We start from the raw sequence: 23,026 nt of genomic DNA, 5'->3' as shown, positions 1-23,026 counted from the left end.
AACCTTGCTGCACCAATGAAGCTGCAACACACCAAAAATGGCTGGAAAATTTTCCACCACAAAAAAATACTTGAACAAAATAACATATGAGTAACCCCAGCTGGAGTTCAACACCTCTTCGCATGACCTAAGAGGGCACTAGGAACCAAGAGCTTCATCCATGATTACATTTACAAAGCATTGTAGAGGTTTACTGTTGCCTTCTGCAATGCAGCTGGCCTGGAAATTCTCCTTTTATTACCAGCCATCAGGTGGAAGGATTTACAGGCTGATAACCAACCTGCCTGACCACACTATGGATACACTTTCTGTAGCCACCAGGTCCTGAAGTGCGACTCGGAACCTGGCACTTTTGGCCCAGAGGCAGTGACATTGCCACTACACCACAAGACCTCCCTTGGAGATCAACTCGTATATGTTAGCAACAAATGGTAGGAATTCCTTTACTACAACCCACCGTCACACCAGAATGGTTTAAATATTTTCTGGGCCAGTCTGGGTCAACCCTAGGGCAGTCTGAATGTTTCTTCAGGGACAGTTTTGACTTCCCCTGGGTCAGTTACAACACACCCAGGGCAGCCTGAGGCATCCCCTTTCCCTCGAGTAGGCTGAATGCCTGTTGTCTCATCCAGAGCAGGCTGCATCCCGATCCGACAATCTGCAAATTCCTTTTCTCTTTTGCATGTTACCTGCTGTGTGATTCCTGTTGTTCGTTATCTAATTCCCGTTTGTAGTGGTCGCTAAACTAAACGCCTCTTACCCATGCTTGCCGCTTTGTCATATACTTTCACCGCACCAGCTGAGGAACAACTTCAAAATGGCACATTTAAAAATACACAAAAACTAGACACGCACTTAGTCCAGAGGTGTCTACACTTTAGAAATTAACTGTGACGCAGAATATGCCTGGAGGAGGGCAGGCAGCCACACGAACAGGTGGGGCAGGTTTGGGGAAACAATCTTAAAGAAAAGAAGCATTTCCTGCCAGAACACTGCTTTCAAATACCTGAGAGCTGAGAGAGAGAAAATAATACTGAATCGAAAGAAAAATTTTACATTTACATAGCCCAGTACATGATCTCAGGGCGTCCCAAAGTGCTTTACAGCCAATTAAACACTTTCTAAAATATTGGCACCTTTGTAATTCAGGAGATGAGGCAGCCAATTTTTTGCACAGCAAAATCCCATAATACACCACGGGAATATTTACCAAATGATATATTTTAGTGATGTTGGTTGAGGGGTAAATATTGGCCAGAACACTGGGGAGAAGTCCCCAGCCCTTCTTCAAAATCCTATTTTGGGATATTTTACATCCATCAAAATCCAGATAGGGCCTCAACATTTCATCCAAATGACTGTACCCCTGACAGTGTAGTACTCCCTCTGTACCACATTGGAGTGGCAGCCTGGAATCTGTGCTCCGGTCTCTAGAGGGGGATTGAACTCTTGCCCTTATGACACAGAGACCGGGAGTGCTACAAATGGAGCCATGGCTGACTCCGCTATTGCATATATTGCATCATTGTCATACAGAAAGTACGGATACTCTTGGTCCTAATAGTTAGAAATTGTTGTTTATGTCTAATTTCGTTCTTTGGCAGGTTTTGCACTCTAAGATGTGGGATATGTTGGAGAATTGCGTTTCTCAATAGAGGGTTCCTGAGTGCTGATTTCCCAAGCCTGGGAGAACAGACAGGTGCGCAGGCCCCTTGGGGTTAGTGCACTGCCACAGGGAAAAATCTGGACTGGACTGGTTGAGTTTAGGGGCTTAGAATTGACGCACTGCATGTACAAAATGTGCACAGTGACTGAGGCCCAAAAGCCGGTTGGTTGCCGATAAGAGAAGTAGTAACCAGCCGCTTTTAAAGGGCATTGGTTGGCCTATAAAGAGGAGGCATTTTTGCTGCCATGGTTGGGATTGGCTGAGACAAGCTACTTAGGGAGGAGTGGGAAGACAGGCTGGGGAGTGAGAAGATCGAGTCAAGAGGACGCAATCAGCAGTAAGAGAGGGGGTTCAGGATGGCGAGCATAAGCAGGATTGAGGAGACAAGCAAGCAGTAATGAGGATAGGCTTAAAACTGGGTAGATGTTGGCATGATGATGATGTCACTGGACTGGTAATCCAGAGGCCCAGGCTATTGCTCTGGGGACATAGTTCAAATCCCACCATGACTGTTGGTGAAAGCTAAGTTCAATTAATAAACCTGGAATTAAAAGTTAGACTCAGTAATGATGATCATGACAACTATCATTGATTATTGTAAAGACCCATCTGGTTCACTAATACCCTTAAAGGGAAGAAATCTGCCACCTCTTACCCGGTCTGAACTACATGTGACTCCAGATGTAGTTCACTAATATCATCCTTACCCTGTCTGGCCTACATGTGACACCAGGTCCACAGAAATGTGGTTGACTCTGAACTGCCCTCTGAAATGGCCCAGCAAGCCACTCAATTCAAGGGCAGTTAGGGATGGACAACAAATGCTGGCCTTGCCAGTGATGCCCACATCCCATGAAATTAAAAAGAGATAATGGAGTCAAGAGGATAGCTTTAACAATGAGAGGATTGGTTTAGGACTGAAGCAATAGATTCAATAATGAAAGAATCGACAAAGATGTAGGGAAGAAAGGTTCAGAAGTGAGTAACTAGATTAGGATGTGAGAAGATGGGCTTAGGAGAGAAAATGAGCTCTTCAATCAAAGGATGTGCTTGAGTGAAAGGGCAAGGGAAATGAAACCATGGGTTCAGGTGTGAGAAGATCAGCTTGGAATGAAAGGATGGACTCAGATGGAGATGGTGCAGTAAGGAACTCTGAATTAGTTTCGGTTGTGAATCATCCCAGGACTAGTTGAGCCACTCTCTGCTCTTGTCCATTATCAATGTTTGCCATTCTAAACACCATTGACCTTGAATTTTGCAGCATGTTGTGAGGCACATCGACAATTAGAATATACTGTTCACTGCACATCGATTTCAGCTAATCCCCAAATTGAGATAATGACTTGTTGAGTATTGGGTCTATCATGAATGAATCTTTACTTGCAGCTATCTAGGTGAGTGATGCTCAAAGAAGATCTTTTTTTGGCTGCTATTCCTATCCAGCTTACCTTTTGCTATATTACTTGTCAGGACCATAGCTGGAATCCAAAGTCAGTATAAGGAGGGGAAACTGAGTGATCCTTTAGCCATGAAAAACAGGATTTTCTATCTGGGTTATTTTGAGAGCAACAAGTCACGTTACAAAGAGCACGTGCTTTCCTGCATGATGCACTTGTACAGAGTGTGGGAAAGCAAGAATGTGCCTAGCACCTTTACAGGGGTTCAACCTCTGTTGCTCAAGGCTTCCATGCACTGTGGAAAGAGAAGCAGGGTTAACGTTCAGGTCGATAGGCCACTTTGTCCCTCAAGCCTGTTCCACCAATCAATTAGATCAATACTGGCCCATACATTAACTCCATTCTCCTGCCTTTGTTCAGTAACCCTCAATACTCTCGCCTAACTAAAATCTGTCATATTTTTATAATGATATAAAGGCACCAATCAGTCATAAGGGATTGTGTAAACACCTTGTGGCTCATTTATTTAAAATAGGCACCTGAGAACGTATATACATGGATAGAAAGTTTGAAGACATCAGCAGCAGAGCTGTCTGTGCTGTGTTCTGCTCACAGGCCAAAATGAAACTGAGACTTGATCACGTGACACACTTCCTTTGTAGTGATGGCATGCTGCTATCCTTTAAAGGCTTATTATAACAAAATCCATCAATTTCAGTTTTTAAATCCAAAAGGGAGGAAGGGATAACCAGAGTAATTCCAGGGAAGTCATCATCATCTCAATGGTGATTATTATTCAAATTATTGGAAAAACTCCTGAGAGATAGTATAAATCTTCATTCAGAAAGGTGTAGATTGATCAAGGACAGTCAGGCGTGTCTGACTAATTTGATTGAATGTTTTGAGGTGGTAACAAGGAGGATCAATTTGAGTAGCACATTTGATGTAGTCTACCTGGATTTTAGCAAGGCTTTTGACAAGGTCCCACATGGCAGACTGGTCAGAAAATTAAAAGTTCATGCAATCCAAGGGAAATTTGGATCGAAAATTGACTCCGAGATTGGAAGCAAAGGATAATGGTCAATCGGTGTTTTGTGACTGGAAGGCTGTTTCCAGTTGTGTTCCATCAGTATTGGGTTCATTGCAGTTTGTGGCAGATATCAAAAATTCAGATTTAAATCTAGGCTGGGGGGCAGGGGGGTGGGTGCATGATTAATAAGTTGGCAGATGATGCAAAACTGGCCGTGCGATTGATAATAAGGAAGAAGGCTGCAGACTGAAGGAAGATATCAATGGACTGGTCAGGTAGGTAGAAAAGTAGCAGATGGAATTCAATCCAAAGAAGTGTGAGGTGATGCATTGGGGAAGGCAAACAAGGCATGGGAATAGACAATAAAAGGGAGGATACGGAGAAGGTTTAGGAGCAGAGGGACCTTGGAGTCCATGTCCACAGACCCTTGAAGGTAGCAGGACAGGTAAATAACGTGATTAAGAAGGGATGTGGAATACTTTCGTTTATTAGATGATACACAGAGTATAAGAACAGGAAGATAATGCTAAATAATGCTTTATAAAACACTAGTTAAGTCACAGTTAGAGTACTGCCTACAGTCCTTATCAGTGCATTACAGGAAGGAAACAATCATACCAGAGAGGGTGCAGATTTACAAGGATGCTGCCAAGAATGGAGATTTTTAACTATGAAGAACAACTGGATGGGCTGGGGTTGTTTCCTTTGGAACAGTAAAGGCTGAGGGGAGATTTAATTGAGATTTAAATTATAAAGGGCCTGGATAGATTGGATAGGAAGGACCTATTCCTGTTGGCAGAGAGATCAGTAATCAGGGGACATGGATTAAAGTAATTGGCAGAAGCAGGAGTTGAGAAGAATCTTTTTCACCCAGTGGTTAGTGGGGATCTGGAACACATTGTCTGAAAGTGGGGCAGAGGCAGGAACCTCATGGAATTTTAAAATTACATGGATGTGCACTAGAAGTGCCATAATCTTCAGGGCTAAAGACCAAGAGCTAGACAATAGCATTAGGCTCGATAGCTATTTATCAGCCAGTACCAACACAATGGGGTGAATGGCCTCCTTTCCTGCCATAAACTTTCTATGTTTCTAGATGCTGTCAATATCTGCTGACATTAGGAGTGAGATTCCTGTTGATAAAGGGATGGATTGCAAACACATTTAAAGGTGCAAAATGTTTAATGTTATAGAAAATTATATTATCAAATCAAAGAGTGAACAAGTCAAATCCACTCAAAAAATATTTCTCGCTTGCTTTCTTGTACATTTGGTTCACTTGATCTCCTGACTTTTAATTGATAGGCAGATGGTGACTAAAGGACTGGCCCATCTCCTTCAAGTTCACCAGGAGGTGTTTGCTCAAGGCTGATAAATATTCACCTGATAATGGGAACTGGAAATATCTGAAACAGGTGCTGAATCCAACGATCGAGGAATTAAGTGAACCGTATGAGGCCTACTCTGATCCTGTTTGTTCTCCAATCAGAATTTCAGAAAACACAATAATGGAAGCTCTCAAATAAACAGTTATAATCAGAAACTCCAAAAATAGAACAAGTAAAGAAAAAATCCCTTACAAACCACTATCCGTAACCCCGCATATTGTGCAGTTGCAGTGTTCACAGGCAAGTTGGCCGCTGAGGGAATGAAATGCATCCTGGTTGACAGAGGCTCCTGGCTGGCCTACAGGATCTGGATGTCCACATCATGCAGTTAATGAGACCTTGCACGGGCGGGAATCCAACCATGGTTCCAAAGCCTCTGGCTCTCTCAGCTTCACTGTCCGCATTGGTTCTTAACTTGATGTACTGGTTGGCCCTCCGCAAAACGGTATTTGATACCACCTTGATGCAGTGGGGTGCGGCTAATTGGGAGATCCCCAGTAAGCCCCTGTGATGAGCCTGAGGTGTAGAAATTCAGGGCCACAGTGACCTTGAGAGATACTGGTACTGGATGCCCAACAATGCAATCAAAGCTCACTTCCTCTGCCACCATGGCTCTCAGGACGGGCTCAACCTTTGCTGACACAATCGAGCCGACAAGGTAGCTCAGCAGTTGCCTGTGCACCCTGGTCACTGGGTACCCTCGTCTCCTCACTGGTCTCTGTGTCTCATCCCCTCTACAGCCTTCTGCCATTTCCACATCATGAGGATAGCCCCACAGGTGGCTAGGAAGTAGCTGCTGCCCATTTCCATTTGCCTGCACCTCCCTCCCTCTCAGGCTCTCCACCTTGCTGGAGGAACCCTCTGTGGAATTCACGATCTTCATGCCGCCTGGGCACTGCCACTATAAGTAGGGCCACCCTTCCCCTGGTTGCAAAAACACTATCCAGTCCTAGGCTCTTCTTAGGGCCCTATACAATGGGCATCCTGTCAGGAGGATTAACTGCTGAAGGTGGCCTCAGGCCAAATCACATGGCCGTCCATCTCCTTCTTTGTAATTAAAAGGCTTCAGTGCAGGGCTGCTGGGTGCAGCAAACCCCAGCATCTGCCACCCTGTTGCCGTCCTTTAAATTCTGCCGAGGCTTCAACCCTGGCCCCCCACCCCCGCCCTTCCCCACCCCCACCCTTCCCCACCATGTCCCCGATGCGCTGCTCCCAAAATTCTGAGAGGCCTGTATAATCACCATCAATTTCCTCCTTAATGATCTTAATTGTCTTCTGATTTTCGAGATTGCGAGCAGAGTACTGACTCGAGTCGCTGTCTGCCTCTGGTGAAATCGGATTCCTGCGTGATAACATTGGGAGCCCAACCTGTTGCTAACTTCCGCGATTTTACATCCACGCGCCCCCCTGCCCCCCAAACCCCACCCCCAGCTACACCATCACCCATTTTGCAAAAATAAAATTCCAGCCAATGAGAAATCAATGAACTGACAAGGGCGCCCACTCTGAAACACTTAGGATCACCATAAAAACTCTTGGAAAAATTACACCTTGTTGATTGGAGTGCAACTGAGTTTTTAATGCTGCACTAAATTCTTTATTATTATTAGACACTGACCCCAAAAGTATAATTTCATTTTTATTGATTGTCAAATTTCTCCATGGTGAAACGACATTCCACGTATTTTTAAAATCATATGTTTAGTTTCTGTTTCAATCCTGTGGGTATGCTCCATTCATTTGTTTTGCTATCTGTAAAATGCAAAAAATTAAAAGTGAAGGGATTCACTTTCTAGTTTTTATTCCCTGATTTGGATCTGTGAGAATACTTCAATGTGATTCCACTGTTGCTGGAAGTCTGAAGATCCCCTTGACTTGGTTCCAGGAACAAACTTATGTTGGGAAAGGAGGAGTCTGATCTATAGAGATCGCTAGATCTTTGTGGGCAGCAGCGAGCACTGTTGCTCAAGAACTGACTGCAAAATCCAGCCCAATGCCACCTTAGAGAAGCTGCAGAAGAGATTTACTAGAATGGGTACCCAGGGACGAAGGACTTCAATTATGTGGAGAGATGGGAGAAACTAGGATTGTTCTCCTTAGAGCAGAGAAATTTAAGAGGAGGTTTGATAGCAGGGTTCAAAATCATGAAAGGTTTCGTTAGAGTAAATAAGAAGAAACTGTTTCCAGTTGCAGAAAGGTCAGCAATCAGGGACAAAGATTTAAAATGATTGGCAAAAGACCCAGAGGTGATATGAGTGAACTTTTGTAAAGCAGCGAGTTGGTGTGATTTGAAATGTGCTAAGATTGAATAGTAACTTTCAAACATTACAGGGCTTAGGGGGAAAATGCAGGGGAATGGGACTAATTGGTTAAATCCACCAAGAAGCCAGCATAGTTACGATGGGCCGAATGCTTCCTTCTATGATACCAGAAAGCGCCTTTCATTATTTCAAGTTATCGCAATGTACTTCATAGCCAATGAAGTGTAGTCAATGTTATATAGGGAAATGAGGCTGCCAATTTGCACTGAGCAAGCTTCCACACAAAGCAGTGAAATAAATGACAAGATAATTTATTGTTGTGGTTGAGGGATAGATATTGTCCAGAACACCAGTTAGGAGGAAGTCTCCTGCTCTTCTTCCAAATAATGCTGTGTGATCTTTAACACTTTAATGAGATAAGATACATAAAATGCAACAGTATTTCAATGTCCGACAGCAATATTTTATGTCTACATCAAACTTTATAAATAACTACTTAGAGAATACATTAGACCGTGCCATTCTAAGAGAGCCAGGATTAGCTGGGAGAACAGAAGTATTTTATGAATCAGTCAGGAGAGTTGAATGTGTTGGAAGTTATTACTTTAGCTGTTTCCCTGTCCACATTTCTGTTTCACTCTGTTGCAGATAAATTCATCCAGTAATTTTAGCCTGTAGGTGTAATATTTTATTTTTCCACTTTCCTTCCAGATAAACATGACGTATAACGGGAGAATAACTGCCCTTGACATCAAGGCAGCATTTGACTGAGTGTGGCATCAAGGAGCCCTAGCAAAACTGGAGTCAATGGGAATCAGGGGGAAAACTCTCTGCTGGCTGGAGTCATATCCTATGTAAAGGAAATATTTTTTTCCCTAATATTACTGTGGGATACTTTAAAGCTGGCTTGTGGGGGGCTGTGTTGTGTGTGTATGTTTTTGTGTTGTGTGTGTATGTTTGTGTGTCTAGTTTAATTAAACTGCAGTCAGACTGCAAGGTTTGAATCATCAAAAGGGGTTACGTGTAGAACAGGCAGTTGAAATGGAGATGGGTAAACTAGGATGAAGTCTCGGCAGATACAGTGTGAATGTAGTTTGCATTTTTAGATAAGTTTAGAGGTTGTTTGATTTTCATAGGAACATGATAAAATGTTTACAACTAGCAAGATAAATAAGGCAAAGTTATTAAGTTCGTTTTTCCCAAAATTGCTGGCCCTAATGACAACATGAAAGATTTCTATATTCTGGGAAAAGTACCTTCCAAAGTAAGGGTGAAACAATGGGATTTACAGATCAAAAGGGAGAAATATATTTAAAGAAAGATGGAAAGCTGTGTGGGAGTGGCTGCGTGAGATCTTTAAAGGTGCACTGTGTGAAACAGACTTGGGGGAAAAGCCTCTAGCCACCCTGGAGAAGTTTTCTGTTCCAATAACCAAGGTTGTTAAAACCCTTTGGATTTCCATTGTCGAGTGAAACGGAGAAAGAAGCTGCGAAATACCTCCCTTATAGCAACAGTGGGTGCTTGCGGTAATATTACTGGATGTTTTTTTAAAGATTAAGAATCTATTTGGCCTGTTGCCTGAAAGGGGTGTGTGGTTGGGAGTTTAGTTAAGTGGAAATCTTGTGAGAACTGTTATAAAACTAAATGTAACTGTGTAACTGTAGGTTTGTGTGTTTAAGCTTTCTTTTTTGTTAATAAATGTTTTAATTTAACCTTTAAAATCTCTTTATTGATGGTAGTGGACTCATTACTTCTGACTTCAGTGTACAAGCCTTCTTGTAATAAATACGAATTGCGAAGTTTCTCTTTGGGATTTGGTCAGCCTCGCAAATACCACCTGCCATATCATAACATCTAGCACAAAGGAAGATGATTGTGGTTGTTGGAGGTCAGTCATCTCAGTTCCAGGACATCACTGCAGGAGTTCCTCAGGGTAGTGTCCTCGGCCCAACCATCTTCAGCTGCTTCACCAATGACCTTCCTTCCATCATAAGGTCAGAAGTGGGGATGTTCGCTGATGATTACACAATGCTCAGCACCATTTGCAACTCCTCAGATACTGAAGCAGCCCATGTCCAAATGCAGCAAGACCTGGACAATATCTGGCCTTGCACTGACAAGTGGCAAATAACATTCGCACCACACACGTGCCAAGCAATGACCATCTCCAACAAAAGAAAACCTAAGCATTGCCTCTTAACATTCAATGGCATTGCCATTGCTGAATCAGCCACTATCAATATCATGGGGGTTACCATTGACCAGAAACTGAACTGGACTAGCCATATAAATACTGTGGCTACAAGAGCAGGTCAGAGGCTAGCAATCCTGCGGTGAATAACTCACCTCCTGACTCCCCAAAGCCTGTCCATCATCTACAAGGCACAAATCAGGAGTGTGATGGAATACTCTCCACTTGCCTGTATGAGTGCAGTTCCAACAATACTCAAGAAGCTTGACACCACCCAGGAGAAAGCAGACCGGTTAATTGGCACACCACCAACAAACATTCACTCTCTCCTCCACCGATGCACATTGGCAACAGTGTGTACCATCTACAAGATGCACTTCAGAAACTCACCAAGGCTCCTTAGGCAGCACCTTCCAAACCCCCAACCATTACCATTAGAAGGACAAAGGCGGCAGACACATGGGAACAACACCACCTGGAAGTTCCCCTCCAAGCCACTCACCATCCTGACTTGGAAACATATCGCCCTTCCTTCACTGTCGCTGGGTAAAAATTGTGGAACTCCCTCTCTAACAGCACTTTGGCTGTACCTACACCACAGGGACTGCAGCGGTTCAAGAAGGCAGTTCACCACCACCTTCTCAAAGGCAATTAAGGATGGGCAATAAATTCTGGTGTAGCCAGCGAAACCCACATCCTGAAAGTGAATATTTTTAAAAATCCTTCTGGTGAACAGTATTGCTGCAAAGAAGGGCAATTGTTAGCTCTGGACCACACTAACCCAGCTTGGCCGAGAGCATGTAGGCTTTCAGTTTGTTAGTAAATTGGTCTCCTTACAGAAATGGACATCAGAGAGGAATGGCCTGTGTGCAGTTACTGCGGGAGAGCAAGTTGGAAATTGGGAACAGATTAATTGGAATGCCAAAGTTCAGGTGGCAGAATTGTGTATACTGTAGTCATGTTAATTATTGAGTCTCAATTTAGAGATACGGGCCTTTGTTAATCCCAGCAATTACTTTCAGGTTGTCAGGCAACTGAGCAACACTCACATGCTGGGACCTTACAACTTTAGTTATGGCCTTAGAGCATTAAAAACCATGAAAGGCCAACAGTGGGAATCTCCAGGGAGGAGAGTGTGATGGGAAACATTCTATGGTGGCCCTGGCTAAGCTGATTGGCTGAAGGCTGCTCAACCTGTTTTCCTAGGCATTTTTGTTAGTTACATCTCCCAAATACAAATGTTACTGATTGATTTTTTTTCAAGCATTTGGTTATCTGACCTATCATCTCCTTGAGTGGCTTGGTTCCATATAGGTTTTATAATGCTCTTGTGAAGTGTCTTAGGACATTTCATGACATTACAGATGTGTCATAGAAATATAAGCTTTTATTATTACTGCAAGCATTGCAACATCATCCTTGGTAGCAGTTTGTTGCTCAAGCTTGCTCTCAAGGACTCCTTCCCTGCACACCTCTGCCTTTGCTTCTTTACAAAACCTTCTCAAAAATGATTCTCTTTGACCAAGGTTTAAGGTACCCCTTCTTCACCCTGCTGCCACGCATTTCTTCCCTATATATCTAGGAATTTCATTCCTTCTCATGAGTTGTGCAATATTAATGTTAGCTGGTGCCTTGGGGATAGAATTACACATAATAGGAGGGCACTGAGTTCAAAGGAAGGTTGTGCTACTGCAGAATCTGGAGTTTCCCCTTTAACAGAATTGGAGCTGCTTGTTTCTTTGTCGAAGTCATATTTGTAATCTCAGTATGAAGATAATTAGTAGGTTCATCCAGTCCCATAACAAACTGGTTTAGTCAGTTTGCAAAGATTGCGAAACCAATTACTGTAATTACAAAAATTTGGTGAAGACTTCCACAAGTGTATCACCAAATCTCCGTCACCAGTCATTTCAAGTCCTCATCCCGCTCCCATTATGACCTTTTCTGTTTGACTTTAAACATTGTTCCAATAATATTTATCACACAACTTGTGGAACAAAATGCTTTCTTTCCATTAGACACTAGCCGGCCACTGATCTTAAAATTGAATTTAAAATATTTGCACTATAACAGCTGCTTCCACTTTCATTTTGGCAGCAGGTGCTGGTGAAGGTTGTGCTAGCATTTCCAGGGTGGAATGGCAGAGTGGGATAGGCTGGTGATTAGATGGAGAACCCTTTGCTGGAACACCATGTTGACCTGGCATTCTGTGCATTGGAGTCAACCTGCTTTTCTTCTCCCATCATCCAGGATCGCTGGAATCAGGCCATTTTGGATATTTTTGTGCATCGGTTGTAACCATGATACCCCCGCCTAGCTAGCATTTGTTGCCCATCTCTAATTGCCCTTGAGAAAATGGTGGGTGAGCTGCTTTCTTGAACCACTGTAGTCCATGTGGCATTGATACACCCATAGTGCTGTTCAAAGGGAGTCCCAGGATTTTGACCCACGGAAACTTAAGGAATAGTGATATAGTTCCAAGTTAGGAACATGTGTGACTTGGAGGAGAACGTGCAAGTGGTGATATTCCCAGGTGCCTGCTGCCCTTGCCCGTTCAGGTGGTAGAGGTCCAGGTTTTGGAAGGTGCGGTCGAAGGAGACTTGGCGAGGTGCTGCGGTACGTCATCTGCACCAGTGATGGAGGGACTGGATGTTTAAGGTGGTGGATGGAATGCCAATCAAACGGACTGTTTTGTCTTGGATGTGTTGGGCTTCTTTAGTGTTGCTGGAGCTGCACTCACCCAGGCAAATGGAGAGTAGTTCATCACGCTCCTGACTTGTGCCTTATAGTTGATGGACTGGTTTTTAGAAATCAAGAAGTGTTATACGCGCCACAGAATATTCAGCATCCAACCTGCTTTTGTGGTTATTGTATTATGTGGCTGATCCAGTTCAGTTTCTGATCAATGGTAACACCCAGGGTGTTGATGGTGGAGGATTGAGCAATGGTGTTGAGTGTCAGGGGCGATGGTCAGATTCTCTCTTATGGAGATGTTACTTGCCATTTATCAGCCCAAGCCTGAATATTGACCGGGTCTCGTTGCATACAGGCACAGACTGCTTCAGTATCTAGGAATTGCAAATGGTAGAAAACTTTGCAGTCATTTGTGAACACCATCACTGATGCTACCATGAACACCTCCACGCATATCCTGGCACTGAAATGATTGGCCTCCAACAACTGTCTTTCTTTGTGCTAGGTATGGCTCCAACCCGTGAGGAGCTTTTCCCCTGATTTCCATAGACTTCAATTTTACTAGGGCTCCTTGATGTCACATTCAGTGAAATGCTGCCTTGATCTCAAGGACAGTCACTCTCACCTCACTTCGGCAGTTCAGCTCTTTTGTCCATGTTTGGAACAAGAGTATAATGAGGTCAGGAGCTGAATGGTCCTGGCAGAACCCAGATTGAATCTCAGTGAGGTTATTGCTGATTAAGTACTGATTCATAGTACTGTCAATGACACCTTCCATCACTTTGCAGATATTCGAGGTGAGGCTCATTGGATAGTAGTTGGCTGGATTAGATTTGTCCTGATTTTTGTCCACAAGACATATCACGCCATACAAGTGCCAGGCAATGACCAGATCCAACAAGAGAGAATCTAACTATCTCCTTTTGACATTCAATGACATTGCCATTGCTGAATCCCCAACTATCAACATCCTGGGGGTTACCATTGACTAAGAACTGAAATGGACTAGCCATATAAAAACTATGGCTACAAGAGCGGGTCAGAGGCTAGGAATCCTGCGGTGAGTCACTCAACTCCTGATTCCCCAAAGCCTGCCCACCATCTACAAGGCACAAGCCAGGAGTGTGATGGAATACTCTCCACTCTGCACTCCTGGATGAGTGCAGCTCCCACAACACTGAAGAAGCTTGACATCATCCAGGACAAAGCAGCCCGCTTGATTGGCACCACACCCACAAACATTCACTCCCTCCACCACCGACGCACAGTGGCAACAGTGTATACCATCTACAAGATGCACTGCAGCAACTTGCCAAAACTCCTTCAACAGCACCTTCCAAACCCGTGACTTCAACCATCTAGAAGGACAAGGGCAGCAGACACATGGGAACACCACCACCTGGAAGTTCCCCTCCAAGTCACTCACCACCCTGACTTGGAAATATATTGCCGTTCCTTCACTGTCGCTGGGTCAAAATCCTGGAACTCCCTTCCTAACAGAACTGTGGGTGTACCTACACCACATGGGCTACAGCGGTTCAAAAAGGCTGCTCACCACTACCTTCTCAAGGGCAACTTGGGATGGGCAATAAATGCTGGCCTGGCCAGTGATACCACATCCCATGAAACAATAAAAAAGTCAACATTGTTGGGTAAATGCCAGTGTTGTGGCTGTACGTGGCTAGTTCTGGAGCACAAGCCTTCTGCAGCACTACAGTCAGAATGTTGTTGCAGCCCACAGCCTTTGCTATATCCAATGCCTTCAGCCATTTCTTGAACTCATGTGGAGTAAACTGAATTGCCTGAAAGTTGGTATCTGTGATGCCGGGACCCCGAGGGGAGGCCGAGATCATCATCCACCCTACATTTGGCAGAAGATGATTTCAAATGCCTCGTCTTTTGCACTGAAATGCTAGGCTTTCTCATCATTCAGGAAAGGATATTCATGGAGCCTCCTCCTCCTATTGGTTGTTTAATTCTCTACCACCATTCACGACTGGATGTGGCAGGACTGCAGTGCTTTGATCTGATCCGTTAGTTGTGGGATCACTTTAATCTGTCTATCGCACACTGTTTATGCTGTTTGGCATGCATGTAGTCCTGTGTTGTAGCTTCACCAAGTTGGTACCTAATTTTTAGGTATGTCTGCTGCTGCTTCTGGCATGCCCTCCTGCACTCTTCATTGAACCAGGGTTAATCTCTTGGCTTGATAGTAATGCTAGAGTTGGGGATATGCCGGGCCATGAAGATGGATTATGGGTGGGATACAAATTCTGTTGCTGCAGATGATTCACAGTGGCTCATGAATGCCCTGTTTTGAGCTGCTAGATCTGTCCATATAGCACGGTAGCATGCCACACAATGTAGGGTATCCTCATTGTGAAAGGGGCACTTAGCTTCCACAAGAACTATGTCAACTGCGACAAGTAGATTGGTGAGGACAAGAGCAAGTAGGTTTTTCCCTTGTGTTGGTTTGCTCACCACCTGCCACAGGCCCAATCTGACAGATATGTCCCTCAGGAGTCAGCCAGCCTGGTCAGTAGGGATGCTACTGAACCACTCTTGGTAACAGACATTAGAGTCGCCCACCCAGAGCACATTCTGTGCCCTTGCTACTCTCAGTGATGCTCAGTGTTCAACATGGAGGAGAACTGATGTATCAACTGAGGGAGGACAGTAGTTGATAATCAGGTTTTCTTGTTTAACCTGATACCATCAGACTTCAACACAGTGAACATTAAGAACTCCCACAATCACTTCCCCCTCAACTGTATACCACTGTGCCAGTATCTCCCATGATCTCTCCTGTTGGTGGGACAGACATACCCAGGGACATTGGCTTTAAGTATGATTCTGAGAGTATGACTATGTCAGGCTACTGCTTGAATAGAGAGTGAGACAGTTCTCCCAATTTTGGCATAGGTCCCCAGGTGAATAGAAAAGCAACATGTTATTTAAATGGAGAAAGATTGCATAACTCTGTGCTACAGAGAGATCTGGATGTCCTAGTACATGAATCACAAAACACTAGTATGCAGGTACAGCAAGTGATTAGGAAGGCAAATGGGATGTTGTTTTTTTGCAAGGGGATTGGAATATAAAAGTAGGGAAGTTTTGCTACACCTGTACTGGGTGTTGGTGACACCATACCTCAAGTACTGTGTACAGTTTCTTATTTAAGAAAGTATATAATTGCATTAGGAGTAGTGCAAAGGTTCACTCAACCAGTTCCTAGGATGAAGGGGTTACCTTATGAGGAAAGGTTGGTCAGTTTGGGCCTGTATCCATTGGAGTTTAGAAGAATGAGACGTGATCTTATTGAAACATATAAGATCCTGAGGGGACTTGATAGAACGGATACTGAGAGGATGTTTCCTCTTGTGGGGGAGGCTAAAACTATGGGGACACAGTTGAAGGATAAGAGCTCTCCCTTTCAAGGTAGAGATGAGGAGAATTTTTTTCTCTTAGAGAGTTGTTAGTCTGTGGAATCCTCTTCCCCAGAGAGCTGTTGAGGCAGGGTCATTGAATATTTTAAAGGTTGAATTAGATAGATTCTTGACTAACACGGAAGTAAAAGAGTATAGGGGGTAGAGAGGAAAGTAGAGGCCACAATCAGATCAGCCATCATCTTATCAAATGGCAGAGCAGGCTCAAAGGGCCGAATGGCCTGCTCCAGCTCTTAATTCACACGTTTGTATGTTTGCATGTTAGTGAGAACTTTGCCAAGGAGCATGTACACTTAATGTATAGTATGTCCTCTTTAAAGTTGTCTCCGGATCCCTGAAAATCACAACTTTAAGTAAGATGACTTTAAGTGAATCACAGGTTCCCAGAGGAATCAATGTTAAAACCAGGGTTAGATTCCTTGGGACATTTCTCGTCCAGAAAAAACAATGTACGAATTGAAATACTGTACTGTACATACGCAGTACTGTGCATTCCTAGCTGAAATAACTTGCAAAATAAAATAAATCACTACATATAAAAGAAATACTGTATAGTTAGGTACTTTAGGACCTTCCTCAGCAGAAAAGAAAATAAAATTTGAAATATAGGGTTTAGTGGGTTTTTATGATGTTAATTGACTTTTTATGTTAAGTCTAAGTAGCAAAACATGACTGTTAGCCTCGCTTTAAAGATGTCAGTTCAAGTTGTTTGTGCTGCTCTGTGTATACTTAGAAAGGATACTTATTTAGACTGCTAGGCTGCATAAGAGGACACTTGTTACATTAAATTAATGTGAGTAGAAATCCTCTAGTTCAGATGAGTTGTACCTCCTTCACTGTATTCAAACACTGCTTTAATATTAGAAATGTAACTGCAAGGCATAATGATGCAGCCTCACTAGATCCAATAATAGGTAAAACTGATAAATTGATTTACATATGATTTTGACATGCTTGTACAAGTGCTTGTGTTAGACAAAACCCTGACTTTTGTCTGATTAAATGTTGGAAAATCGGGATATCAGAGGTAGGCAGGAATGTGGGGTTGAGGTTACATTCAGATCAGCCATGATCTTATTGAATAGTAGACCAGGCTCGAGGGAGCGAGTGGCCTCCTCCTGCTCCTAATTCATGTGTTCGTATGACTTTAAAAGTAAGAATGAGAATGGGGAATGGGGAGAAGAGGGACTTCAGCACTGAGGGTGGGAGCAGAGGCGCTGGGGAAACGGTCATGTGCACAAGCAAGGCCACAGAGCAGGGAATCTGTGACAAATGACGTTAAAGTGAAACTTGCAATTTTAAAGGGATATATTGTGGCTACTTTATTAATACAATAGTAAAACAAAACAATGTTAAGTGAATCAACATTAAGCCTGGTCTTACTGTATCTAACTGTATCTGCCCCCAATATCCTTTCATCTCCTTGTGAATCAACCTCTATCAACCTCTGCCTTAAAAATATTCAAAGACTTTGCTTCCACTGCCTTTTGAGGAAGAGAGTTCCAAGGACTCTCAACCCTCTGAGAGAAAAAAATTCTCCTCATCTCGGTCTTAAATGAGCGCCCTCTTATTTTTGAACAGTGACCGCTAGTGCTAGATTCTCCCACAAGAGGAAACATTATCTCCACATCCACCCTGTCAAGACCCCTCAGGGTCTTAAAAGTTTCAATTAAGTTGCCTCTTACTCCTCTAAATTCCAGTGGATACAAGCCTAACCTGTCCCGCCTTTCCTCATTAGACAACCGAGGACTTTTTTACTTGCTTCTTTTACCCTCACTCCCAGCCTTGTTCCTACTCCTGCCCTTGGCCTCCGTCCTGAAGTCCCTTTTCTCCCCGCTCCGATTCCCATCCTCCATTCTTACCATTAAAATTCCCGGTGTCTTGCCACCACCAGGGACTTCGGCATCTACTCCTCTTGTTCTGCTCAATCCAAAACTGGGTGAGTGTAATTTTTTAAATACATTTATTTGCATTTACAGTATGTTGTATTCCTCTTATATGTTTAAATTTAGGTTAGGTCAAATGTCTAGGTTAAAGCCAAATGACCTGTCCAGCTTTATTCGTATTATGCTTTTTCATTGAGGTTTTGTACAACTGATTAGCTTGTTTGGCCATTTCAGGAGGCAATTAAGAGTCAGCCACATTGCTGAGAGTCTAGAATCACATAAAGGTCAGACCAGCTAAGTACAGCAGATTTCCTTCCCTAAAGGTAATTAGCAAACCAGGATTTTTACACAACTGCTCAATGATGCTCAATTTAGGTTTTGCCAAGGCCACTCAGCTCAAGGGTTCATATACATCCTTGGTCCAAACATGGACAAAAGAGCTGAACTTAGGAGAGGAGGTGACGGTGACTGCCCTTGATATCAAGCAGCCCTAGCAAAACTGCAATGGAAATCAGGGGGAATACTCTCCAATGGTTGAAGTCATATCTAGCAAAAAGGAAGATGGTTGTGGTTGTTGGAGGCCAAACATCCCAGTCCCAGGACATCACTGCAGGAGTTCCTCAGGGTAATGTCCAAGGCCCAACCATCTTCAGCTGCTTCATCAATGACCTTCACTACATCATAAGGTCAGAAGTGGGGATGTTCGCTAATGATTGTATAACATTCAGTATCATTTGCAACTCCTCAGGTACTGAAGCAGCCCGTGCTAATATGCAGTAAGTGGTTGCAGACAACCTAGACAATATTCAGGCTTGGACTGATATTTGTTACGACCGGTCCCCAGGCGAGGTCCCCCAGTTTGTTATGATCCCGGATGAGGTACCCCAAATTGTTATGCTCCTGGGTGAGGAGGGATAAACTGGCTCCCCTTCTTTATTCAACCCCCTCGGTTGGTTGCAACAAGGTTAATTTAAAAAAGGATCCCTTCCCTTGTGGATACCTTTCTCCAGTCCAAATGTATTTATGTTTTAGAAGGAGCCAATTTAACAAGGCTTTTTTAAGTCAAAGAAAGAATAAGTTCATTAGTTACTAAAAACCTGAGAAAAAGTATAATATAAATGCAACACACAGAATAGAAATGAAAATTTGAGTCCAAAGATAAAAGTAAAAAAAAAATACAAATCAGTTTTTGTCTGTCCATGAGATGATGGTGAAACGTTGCAGTTGTGAAGTTGGGTGGTTCCGGCATTTGAGCAGTTGGTTTGGAGACACTTGGTTCTGCAGGTTAGCTGAAGGAGTTGTCCTGTTTCCTTTTTGGCTGTGGCTTTGCTGACTTGTGACTTGCCTCCAGCAAGAGAGACTTTTACCTGCAAGCCACAGTGATGCCTAGTTGCTGTCCTTCTGCTGTGACCTTCACAGCACACACTAGCATATCAGAACTAGAACATACCAATCAGGTTTGCAGTTGGTTTTTTTAACCCCTTTTCTTGTGTATCCCTGGAAGAGAAAAATAAACATGTCTTTCACCCAGAATCTGCTTTCTCTCAACTCAGCTCATGTCCACATCCTGAGATATAATTCAACAGGAGATGGTTTCTGCTGAGGTGGTAATGTCTCCATTGTCTCTGCAACCACAAGAGATTAGAGTTCAGTTTTTTGTATTGAATCTCTTCCTTTTAAGTATCACTGTCTGAAATAGCTGACCATTTTTGAGGCGACATTCCATGATCTCTGGACTAGTCGGTCAAGTGTAAACCACATTGGAATTTGCTAGCAAGTGGTTACTTTACATTATCAGTCAGCTTTTGCTTGTATGTCTTTTGTTAAAGAACACATATCTCCCTTTAAAAGTTCAATACGCTCGTAAGTAATTTGAGCTGTGATCTGCTGTTATGACATAAATGGCAAGTAACATCCATGCCACACAAGTGCCAGGCAATGACCAGCTTCAACAAGACAGAATCTAACTATTTCCCCTTGACATTAAATGGCTTTACCATCACTGAATCTTCCACTATCAACATCCTAGGGATAATCATTGACCAGAAACTGAATTGAATTAGCCACATAAGTACTGTGGCCACAAGAACAGGTCAAAGGCTGGGAATTTTGAAGCAAGGAATTCAGTTCCTGATTCCCCAAAGTCTGTCCACTATCTACAACACATATATCATGAGTATGATGGAATAGTCACTTGCTTGCATGCGTGCAGCTCCAGCAACACGCAAGAAGTGCAACACAATCCAGGACAAAGCAGTCCGCTTGATCGGCGCCCCATCCACCAACTTAGACATTCATTCCTTCCCTCGCCACCGATGCAGTGGCAGCAAGTGTGTATAAGGTGCACTGCACACCTCATCAAGGGTCCTTCAATAGCATCTTGTAAAGCTGGAACCTCTAAACCCTAGAAGGATAAGGGCAGCAGATGCATGGTAACACCACCATCTGTAAGTTCCCCCTCCAAGCCACACACCATCCTGTCTTGGAACTATATCACCATTTCTTCACGGTCACAGGATCAAAACCCTGGAACTCCCTTCCCAGCAGCACTGTAGGTGTACCTACACCAGGTAGATTGCAACAGTTCGAGGTGGCAGCTCACCACCACCTTCTCAAGGGCATTTTGGGGTATGGGCAACAAACACTGGTTTTGCCAGCAATGCCCACATGCCGTGAAAGAATGAAAAGTTTAATCTTCACCATGACCGACAACAGCTTTTTACTCCAGATTTATTTAATTAACTGAATTTAAATTCTCCAACTACTGTGGAGGGATTTGGATTCATGTCTCTGAATCATTGGTCCAAAGCTGTGGATTACTCACTCAGTAATATAGCCCCATATCTATTGCCACATCCTCCACATCTCATATCTTGCATTGTGTTCTTTGAGAAAATAACAGAGTAGACATGTGGTGTTACATGTTTAGCAGGAAAATGGATGACTTTGGACTTGGGTTCCCAAAGCTCTCGCCCACAAGCATTTTGTCATATCTGACCTGCTGTAGCAATCATTGCTATGACTAGTCAACTACTCCATCATCATTGTATCTTGCGACTATCAAGATAGCAGAAAGGGAACAAGGTGACCTTTGTCTTTTTGCACTTGATACAGACTTGTGTGAATATCGTTTCTACCACATAGCCATCTCCTGTTCCCCACTCAAACACTACGTCTTCCTTCCTTCAGTACATCTGAATATTTCTCCTGCTTGCATCTTGTTAAAAAGTTCTGTTCTGTGGTATCTTCAGTTCTGACAAAAGGTCCACAGTTGAAAGATTAACTCCTCAGTTGTCACCAAAGGTGCTGCTCCCGGAACAGTAGAGTATTATCTCACTTTCATATTTCCAAAGTTATCTTCTTTTAAAACAGAAGGATTTCTTGTGTGTGCAGCTTGTTTCTGACATTTTTCAGTTACATTCATGTTTTAGCAACCTATATACTGACTGCAGTTGAATTTATGCATCAAGTTCTGTTTTAGCAATCACCTACCAATTTTAATTGGATAGCTGCCATTGCAACTCTTGGATAGGAAGGCCTTTTTTGCTTTATTTTAGAGGCTGTGTATCAATGGATTCAATTGGTGGCGTCAAAATGGGCAGAGGAAGAGTGTGTTGAGCTGATAGCTTACAGTACGGAAACAAGAATTTTATCAATTTGATATAAACATTTGAACAAAATTAAACACCATTCTTAAGGATAATTAAACCGTTATTAGCATTTGCCTGGTGGATATATGGTACTTTTAGTGAGAGATGGTTTTTAATCATGCTGGTTCATCAAGTTGCCAAAAGCTTATGAATGGGCTGTTCTTAAATTAAAATATAAATTGATTGCTTAACAAAGTTTGCTTTTAAAACCCAAGTCTGTTTTTTAACCATCCAAAGTGTCCACTTTCTTCACCCCTTGAATCCAAATGCAGCAAGACCTGTACAATATCCAGGCTTGGGCTGACAAGTGGCAACTAATTCACACCACACAAGTGCTGGGGAATGACTATCTCCAACGAGAGAATCTAACCATCTCCCCTTGACGTTCAATGGCATTGCCATCACTGAATTCCCCACTATCAACATCCTGGGGGGGGGGGTTACCATTGACCAGAAACTGAACTAGCCATATAAATACTGTGGCTACAAGAGCAGGTCAGAGACTAGGAATCCTATGGTAAGTAACTCACCTCCTGATTCCCCAAAGCCTGTCCACCATCTATAAGGCACAAGCCAGGATTGAGATGGAATGCTCCCCATGTTCGTGGATGAGTGCAGCTCCAACACTCAAGAAGCTCGACACCATCCAGGACAAAGCAGCCTGCTTGATTGGCACCATGTCCACAAACATTCACTCCACCACCGACACAGTGGCAGCAGTGTGTACTAAGTGCAAAACGTACTGCAGGAATTCACCAAGGGCTCCTTATACAACACCTTCCAAACCCACAACCGCTACCATCTAGAAGGACAAGGGCAGCGGACACATGGGAACACCACCACCTGGAAGTTCCCCAAGTCACTCACCACCCTGACTTGGAAATATATTGCCGTTCCTTCACTGTCGCTGGGTCAAAATCCTGGAACTCCCTTCCTAACAGAACTGTGGGTGTACCTACACCACATGGACGGTAAGGAGGCAGCTCACCACCACCTTCTCAAGGGAAACTGGGGATGGGCAATAAATGCTGGCACAGCCAGCGAAGCCCACATCCTGTGAATGAATTTTTAAAAATCCCTTTGAAGCACATTAAGACCTTCCTCGATTTGAAAAGCACCCGAGATGTTTATTGAGTCTTGACTTGGGCTTAGTCAATGTTCAATCAAGCAGTCACTGGAATTGATAATCCTGTCACAACCACTCCGCCAGTGCCTCCCACCTGCCTAATTTAATTTTGGGCTTTCTGCATGCTTTTTCTGGTGAAAGACATCACCCAAAGTCTGCGATCTTGTCCAGGCACCCTCCAAGCCCAGCAGAAAGATGCTATTTAGTGTGTTAGCTGAGCTTTCAGCTGCCACATCCTTGAAGCCACACTTGTTAAACCACCTCATCACCTCTAGCACCACCTACAATCCT

The 23,026-nt window shown here is 43.4% G+C and overlaps 1 protein-coding gene across 5 annotated transcripts in view; it reads right to left on the bottom strand.

The window, feature by feature from the left end:
• Positions 1 to 898, bottom strand: part of sh3d21 (SH3 domain containing 21) — a 97,961-nt gene extending 97,063 nt beyond the window's left edge. For 4 of the 5 annotated variants that reach the window (XM_078566938.1, XM_078566939.1, XM_078566942.1 and 1 more), the window contains exon 1: positions 761 to 898. In XM_078566938.1, the coding sequence (XP_078423064.1) occupies positions 761 to 764 (4 nt within the window). In that variant the 5' untranslated portion in view covers positions 765 to 898. The remainder of the gene's footprint in view (positions 1 to 760) is intronic. The other variant, XM_078566940.1, reaches the window with a different exon arrangement.
• Between the last annotated feature and the right edge of the window lie 22,128 nt (positions 899 to 23,026).

The sequence above is a fragment of the Cetorhinus maximus genome, chromosome 21 (genome assembly GCF_964194155.1).
Source record: "Cetorhinus maximus chromosome 21, sCetMax3.hap1.1, whole genome shotgun sequence".
Classification (NCBI taxonomy): domain Eukaryota; kingdom Metazoa; phylum Chordata; class Chondrichthyes; order Lamniformes; family Cetorhinidae; genus Cetorhinus; species Cetorhinus maximus.
This window is presented reverse-complemented; position numbering and strand designations above follow the sequence as displayed.